Source organism: Hippichthys cyanospilos, chromosome 17 (genome assembly GCF_059441005.1).
Source record: "Hippichthys cyanospilos isolate Australia breed blue-spotted pipefish chromosome 17, RoL_Hcya_1.0, whole genome shotgun sequence".
In the NCBI taxonomy this organism is placed as follows: domain Eukaryota; kingdom Metazoa; phylum Chordata; class Actinopteri; order Syngnathiformes; family Syngnathidae; genus Hippichthys; species Hippichthys cyanospilos.
The window spans coordinates 13,990,521-13,998,452 of NC_142385.1; the positions used below are offsets into that span (position 1 = coordinate 13,990,521).

Sequence of the window (7,932 nt, forward strand, 5' to 3'; positions counted from 1 at the left end):
CTTCCCGCTGTCGCCTGAAAATGACATCACAATTGCTCAGAGCGCATCTTAACCAATAATAGTTGAAATTGAGACGTGATTTGCGATGCAATCACTGGCCGCCAGATGGAAGCATTTTACATTTTTTGGAGGCTTACGTACTAGTTAGAATAATGTGTCGATAATAAAAAAGTACACAAGTTATTAGTTCAGTTTGTAAAGAAAAATGAGTCGTTCCATTAGGGATAAAGGCTATTTACCCCCCCCCCCCCCCACCCCCCCACCCCCCAAAAAAAAAAAAAAAACAGTCCAAATTTGCATTCAATACAAAATAGTTGTGGTTTATTCTTTCGGGAACAAAAATGGCAACAGCTAAGTGTTACTCTGCATAAAGCAACAATATCTACAGGAAAGAAACAACTACGGTTCCTTAATATTATGAGCACTTTTCCTCTCACTGGCAAAGAACAATTTATGTTATGTTTTTTTCTTTTTCTTTCACATTCTGGTCTCATTTGAACATTAAAACGTGTTCATTTAATTATACATGGCCCTCAGTCAACAAGCCTTCAGAGAAAAAAAAAAAGTGTTGAATGTTGGTATAAAATCTAAAATAAAAAGATTTGGGGAGAAAATAATCTTAACATGCATGCAGGAATATTATTTTAAACGTTGAGACCTTGGATTTGATTTGCTCTCAAGGTGCGCGGGTACACAACGACTGCATCTAGTTGCGTAGTGCTATCCGTTGTCGTTATAACTGCTTTAGATTTAAAAAATAAAATAACAGAGGTTGCTGATAAAGTATCTTTAAAGGGTATACTTGTCCTGCGTGTTCCAAATGTGTGTTCAGTTCATCCATGTGCTTTGCCTCCAGTAGTTCGACTTTACTGCTGGTAACGCTTGATTGTTAAGGGGGCGGCCTGTGTTTTTTTTAGTGCAATTTTCCCCAAATTTCTCTTGAGAAAAACAGATTTTTTTTCAGCCCTTTGGGTGCCTTCCGTTGGGGTCTTCTCGTGTAATCCCTCCTTGTGTTAAGAACGTTCGAGACCTCGTGTGCACTTGGTGTCTGTTTCCGTAGTAGCGGGTTGTTGAAGAATAAGGAAACGGGGGGGTGAAAAAAAAAAGCGCAAGGTTGCACCTCACTAGCCACAGAGGAAAGTGCAGGTTTGTTTTTCTGTAAACGGCAAATATCCACTTGCCTCTCGTCCCCCTTCGCCTCGCTCGTCCCTCCATTTTTAGAAGTGACTAAAATACAGCAGGTTCTGGACCGGTGAGGAGGCAGAAGGGGGAGCTCAAAAGGTGGGGGAGGCTGTAGGTAGTGTGGTAACAGCAATAGAGGGGAAAAGATTCTCCATTTTTGTGGGCATTGAGGGGGCATTTGCGAAAGCGGTGACGCCCATTAGGATTGTTTGAGGCGCTTGCGCGGCGGTCCGAGGAAAGGGCACTGGGCCGAGGCCAGCGAGCGGTACGCTTCCGCCACCAGGTGAGGATGGGATTCCACCATGGACTTCCAGCCCGCCGTCTCCATCACCTCGGCGGCGTGGCTTGGGGGACGGAGAAGGGGGAGGGACACAAACACACGAGGGGGAGATGGGGATGAAAAGTTGAGTTGCTTTCAAACAAAATTGGATACATCCCAGGTGGAGATATGTTGGTAGACATCCAGAAATGATTGAAAAGTTGGATTTTGTCGTCATTATCAGATGCTAAGGTGTCAAATTCTGGCAACTGCCTTCAAGCGTGACACCGCAAGAAGACTCACACGAGAGAAATGTGACATGTTGATTAAAAACACATTCAACGCCAGCTTTTTTCAAACACCGTTCTAGCCGAAAAAGTATATCGAGTATATTATTGTAAAGACAAATCTTGACGTGATTTCCCTTTGAAGTAGATAAAGCAAAATGTACTGGTACTATAAGATGTGGTAAGAAATGGGAAGCACAGATTTAAAAAGAAAAAAAAATCCTGATGAAATACAACTCCATTAAAATACAGTGAATAAGCACAGGTGCAAAAAGCATGGAGTGTGAACTTACTAGTTGATGAAATCGACCGCCTGCGTTTTGAGCTGGTCGGCGCTGTGCAGGTCGGCCAGGATGAGGATCTCGGCCGCGTTCTCTACCGACAGGCTGGTGCACAGCGCGTCCTCGCACATAACCTTCAATCTCTCCAGGGCGTACTGAGGAGGAAACGGGACAGGTGAAAAGTATGTTGGAATTTCCTTCACTTCATCCAAAAAAAAAAGTTGTCTCATACTGATTTTTTTATGATTCAGTTACGGCTTTGGTGCAGGTCTGGGCTGATAACAGCTTTGAAGGTTGAAATTGCTTTAGAAAGTCCAAAATTAAATAACCGCTATTACTGTCTTTCACTAGTTGGCGGCTTGCAGAGTTGAGACAAGAAGCCGCCTCTCTGAAGTTCATTTTTCTTCCGAAAAATAGCTCCCGGTGAGAGATAGGCCACTGACTTGATAAAAGGAACATAAAAAAAGATAACATTTATTTATTTTTAATCCTTTTGCAGTATTTTGATCATTTTTGGGTCATTTTCTCCTACTGGCAGTATTTTAGTTATGAGTTGGCACACTCCTGCCAGAGTGATAACTAAGTTGTAGTGCCATGTTGAACTTTGACACACTGTCATCATCTTGGTGAAATTTCAGCTCCCCGGTGACTTCTTTAATACTATCTTTTTGATGTGAAAAGGCTTCGGTGTAAAAATCACCCGCACAAGCGTTAGAATAATTTGAAATCTTAAAGAGATCTTAAAAATATTGCCCCCAAGCGCCCCCATACAGAAACAGGAATTCTGGCTGAAATCTTGGCTTGGGCGTACAGAAATCTGAAAATACTTCCTAGACGATCAAAGTCTCTAAACGATTCATCCTCAGGTCATCTTCTGAGGCGCCCTTACTTTGTCAGCTGCAGCGAGTAGGTCGTCGGCCATCTTGTCAAGATTGGGGGCTTTGTCGGTGTAAATGAAGCACATCATCTCTTTAAACACCTCCGGCTCGACGTCGTTGATTTCCACACGGTTCTGGGCAAAGAAATACGGGCAAAGGTGACTGAACAATTGCGCTCCTGTTATTTCGCGTCAGGTGGAGAATAACGTCTTTGTGTATCTGCCCCGCCTTCACTGGAGAATCTCCGCCCACAAAATGCATACCTTCAATTCAGAGATGTTATCGTTCACCTCTGCCTAACGGCAGAACTATCCCGCACTCAAAATAACAGCAGCGAAATAACGATAACAACAACAACAAAAAAAGGCCCGATGACACACCTTTTTGCTCTCTTCCATCTCGTGCTCAAACATAGCGCTGAACACAGGAGAGCGAGCTTGAAGGAACAGGAAAGACAAGTGCGTGACTTCACGGCGAGGATTTTCACGCGCGCGCACGTGTCCGCCGTCGCTACCTGCCAGGATGGCTTTGTGGGCCTGGAACTCCTGGCCGGCCACACACAGAGAACAGTCGGTGAAGCGGGAGTTCTCCCACAGGCCCCCCAGCTCGTCGGCGAGTCGGCAGTCGGGAACCTTCACCATGTTCATGGTGTTCTGGCCCGAGATGTTGACAGAGTCCTGAACCACGCTCACCTGCGATTCGCAAGGGCGAGACCACCCAGGCGAGGGCAATAAGCCGCCATGGAAGCGCGAGTTCATTTCTTTAGGGCTCGTCTCATTTCTCTCGTTGCCAAATGGCATTTCGTCATCGTTCGGGTGACATGCTTGATGTGAAAAGATTTATTGTAGGTGGAGAAAAAATACTTTTAACGTTTGTTTGAATGGGTGTTTATTTGATCTCTAGATTGACTAATGTGTTTATTTGCCTTTTTTTTAGAATTGCGTTGACATTTTAAGCAATCCCGGTACTTAATTTTCCATGCTATGGTATATTTATGTTGAATTTAGCTTAATTTGAGCATGTGAATTCAATTTGCCAATTGTTTTAGATTTCCTATGGGGACAATTTGAATCTATTTTGTTGAAACTGTTATTGAGAATATATAGGGATTTTTCGGTAGGTATCGTACTGGTGAAAATGTTGAATTTCGGCAAGTGGAATTGAGTTATAAACAAAATTTAATTCCAAATGGGAAAATGACCGCTTCGATGGGGAACTTTTGGAAGAAAAACGTTGAATTTTTGAAAAATATTAGAAATGAGAAATATACTAGCCCCATGGTGTGGATTTGCGTAATACATTTTGTCCAGAGAAAGAATTCGGGATAACTTCAGAATACCTCACAAAAAAGCGTAAGCTTATCGTCAGGCAGAAGACCGTTGGCTTCATCGAGGAGGAAGTCTCTCCGGATGAACTTTTTAAATCCCCAATCTTTCCCTTGCACGAAGCGATACGCCCGCTGGCTTTCTGCGGCGTCGGGAGGACAAAAACATCTCATCAGATGCTTGGCGGCGTGGGAGGGAAAAAAAAAAAAAAAAAAATCAAGTAAAAAGCATGAGTTTACTCACCCATGGCTTTGGTCTCCTCGCCCTTGGCGTTGAGAATGGAGAACTTGAACTTGGCTCGGACCTCGGCCTTGGGACAGCTGACCAGCAGCAGGTAGAGGGACAAGTAGTCCTTGCTCTCCTCGTCCAGGCCTTTGGGGTTGACCCGCAAACACCTGAAGGAAGGCAGAAGCTTGAGGCTCAAGCGGAGAAGCGCCGTGCAATTCGGGGAGGCTCGTAAGAGCGCTGACCACTTCAGCTTGTCATTGGCCCCCGAGGAGAAGGTGGAGCTCTTGATGACCTCGCCCATCTCCTCACGACAGAAGCTGAAGTTGTTGATGGTCCACATGTACGAGAACTTCACCACTTTGATCTGAGCAAAAATAAAGAGTCAAAGATATGCAACAGAAAATGTACATCATTTATCAAGTATTGATACTTGATACTTAAGAGTGAGAACTTGATCTGAAAAAAGTATATAGTATACAATATATGTATTTATATTTAAAAACTATTATTTCAATGATAAATATTCATTCATGAAAATGAAGTGAGTAAATATATTCAAAGATCCTAAAAAAAAAGAAATATCAAACTTCTGATTAAAAATCAGCTATTTTTTTTTGCACAAGCTATGGATAAGTTTACCTTAAATCTCATTTAAAATCAGCACACAATATTGTTGTCGGAATATTTTTCGCCTAACTATTTTGGTCATACATCAAAAATAAATAAATGTTTGTTTAAAATCACAATCGTCCAGAATGACTAAAGATTTTCTTTTTTGGCCAATATCACCCAGCACAATTTAAAACGTAGACCAAAATAATTCGATACTGTTTCTTGGGCCGATATGGGACCAATATCCAATTTCAATATCAGTTCAGGACAACCCCATTTAGATTTGCCAACCGGTAAAATATAACAGAAAAAAAAATCCAGCCTTTATCTTAACCTAGTCACCGGTAATTATTTGAAAAGACCTTTTACACAGCTTGCAGAAGTTGTCTTTTTTTTTTTTCTTCATCTTATACAATGATAGGGGGTCAAAGTTGAGTCAATGTCCACCACTTGGGTCATCAACATTCTAACAGAAGGATGATGATGCAAGTGCAGAGGGAAATTCCAAAATGGCAGAACATCGGCGTGAGCTTTAACACTTGACCTTCACTTCTCCTGCTCTGCTGTGTTCAAAGCAACTGTCTGACCGATAAGGACTGCATACTTCACACCAGACAATGATGTCATCAGAAATTGTATTATCGCAATATGGGATGCCAAAGGTCAATTCTGCGTCTTCTGTTACAGTTTTGATGGGAATGATTTCGTATCTCTTTGAGTTGTCCGCATGTGTTTGAAGAGAATATTTTTGGAATGTTTTAAGTTGAATGGGTGCGGCGTTACCTGCGTGTAGCACCAGCTTTCAGCCACAGGCCCGCTGGACATTTCCGCCGGGGTAGGGGGACTCGGGACTCTTGACATTGCCAGCGTGACGGAAGGTGTTGGTCTCAACTGGAGGAGGAACCGCCGTTTCCACTCGTCAGCGCTCGGGCCAAAAGTCCATCTGCAGCGGAACCCGCCGGACGGACGCGGTTCCCCCCTAAAAACCATGACAATCAATCAAACTGTGTGGTGTTAGCCCAACGTTAACTTTCATAGGGATCTGTTCGCATTAAGGAAATGAGAAATGAAGAGTTAGGAGTTTCCTCTTAATGGCGCGGGGGATTTTCAGTGAGGGAATTTGCATGACATCAATTGTTGATGCGGGAGTCATCTTGATTTCAACCTTTGTCATGTGAGCAGGTAATTATTGAACCCCTTTCCTTAAACAAATAAATAAATAATCAAAATGATCTTTTTTTCTGTGATATATGTTAAATTGGTTGATTCTCAAACACTGTTTCTTGTTAAGGATAAAGCTTAAAAGGAGAGTTAACTATTTTTTTCTACAATATAATCTGTTAATGGAATATGTAAAATGCACATGTTTTTACTCATTGCTAAGGGGACAGGTAATAAATTAGATCACGTGACGCTTGCAAGCTGAGTCGTGATTGGTTCTTACCCGATCTCTGGGCACCTGTGGCCACCCCTCTGAGATGGATTGAGAACGAGTAGATTCATGCTCCACTAACACAGTATTACATAATCGGAATGCAATGTTTAGACTATAATGGGGAAGCATGAAACATATGGAAGGTGTTAAATAATTAATATGGACAGTTCTTAGCAACCGTGATGTCATTTTCAATCAACAGCAAGTGACAATATGGCCGCTCCCCTAGACAGCTAAAAACATGAAGATTTTGCCGCTTAATTCATATCCCAAAAACTCAAAATTAATCAGAATGTCTTTATGAGACTAGTGGGGCTGCATAGAAGATATTTGTTGAAAAAATAAATATATAAAATTGGATTGCCCCTTTAAGAAGAATGTGAACTGAAAAGGTTGCACTTAGACTTCCCATTCCTATTGATTAAGTATTAATATGTGCAGACATTCCGTATGAAGAAAAACACAAATTTGAAATTCATATTTCAGGAAAATATGACTTAAACTGTTGAAATAGCTCTGCAAATAGTTTGATCTATTAACATACATCCAATTAAAGAGGACCCATCCAACACAGCTGTCATACATTACAAAATTTACTTAATTTACTTATGCACAAATTTGACTACCATTCACAATTATTAGCGATATTAAGAAAGCACATATGAATATTAAAAACACCCCGATATTCATCACATGGTGACAAGTAAACAGGCGTGTGTATTTATGGTGACAGTTAGCAGGTAGGCAACCTGCTAACACCAATTGACACCCATGTCTCCGTTATAAAACTAAATTGCCAAATTCCAGCCTTTACGGTTACACGCGAGAATGGGGAAAAGAACACTGAATGATAAAGCGGTCTAAAAGCATTTGAAATTAGTTGCTAAGTGGCGACCGAGCGATAGCACGCGAGCTAACTTCAATCAAGCGAGCTAGCTACTAGCTAGCCACCTAGCCAAGACAAGCGAAACGCCTCGCAAATTGCACAAACTGCACCTTGTAAACACACCGCGGCGAGCTTGGGTGTGTTGTTTGGAAGTCAAGTGGCCCTTACGTGTCACGTTTAGTGTGATTTATCGACGGTCTTACCTCTTGTTTGGAGCTCGCTAGCTTTCCGGGCTCTTGTGTTGTTGTTAGCTATTAAGTGGCAGACCTCAACTGAGTGACGTCAGCAGGGGCGCCGTGCTCGGTTGCCTGGTATTCATGATAAAGCTGTATCATAGTCCTTATTTGGGGTTCAAACGTTTAAGAATGGCGTTATCACGAGATGTTACATTGGGTTATAATGTTGATATGATTAATCTGCTAAATAATCTCTTTATCGTTACACAGTAGTAAAAAAAAGGCGCCCTCTAGCGGTGCGTAAAAGAATCACAAGTACAGTTGTGAGAAACACTTTCCGAAGTTCTAAAAATACGGCGAAGCCAAAATAGGTGGTTATTAAA

General features: G+C 42.0%; 1 protein-coding gene across 1 annotated transcript; it reads right to left on the reverse strand.

Annotated features, from left to right (window-relative positions):
* Positions 1-293: 293 nt before the first annotated feature.
* On the reverse strand, positions 294-7,719 carry spop (speckle type BTB/POZ protein). Its single transcript, XM_088439724.1, has 10 exons — positions 7,577-7,719; positions 5,836-6,031; positions 4,683-4,804; positions 4,456-4,607; positions 4,227-4,354; positions 3,402-3,579; positions 3,268-3,323; positions 2,899-3,021; positions 2,022-2,164; positions 294-1,526 (listed from the first exon to the last, which is right to left on the reverse strand). The coding sequence occupies exons 2-10, from the start codon at positions 5,911-5,913 to the stop codon at positions 1,382-1,384; spliced, it is 1,125 nt and encodes a 374-aa protein (XP_088295850.1). The 5' UTR covers positions 5,914-6,031; positions 7,577-7,719; the 3' UTR covers positions 294-1,381.
* Between the last annotated feature and the right edge of the window lie 213 nt (positions 7,720-7,932).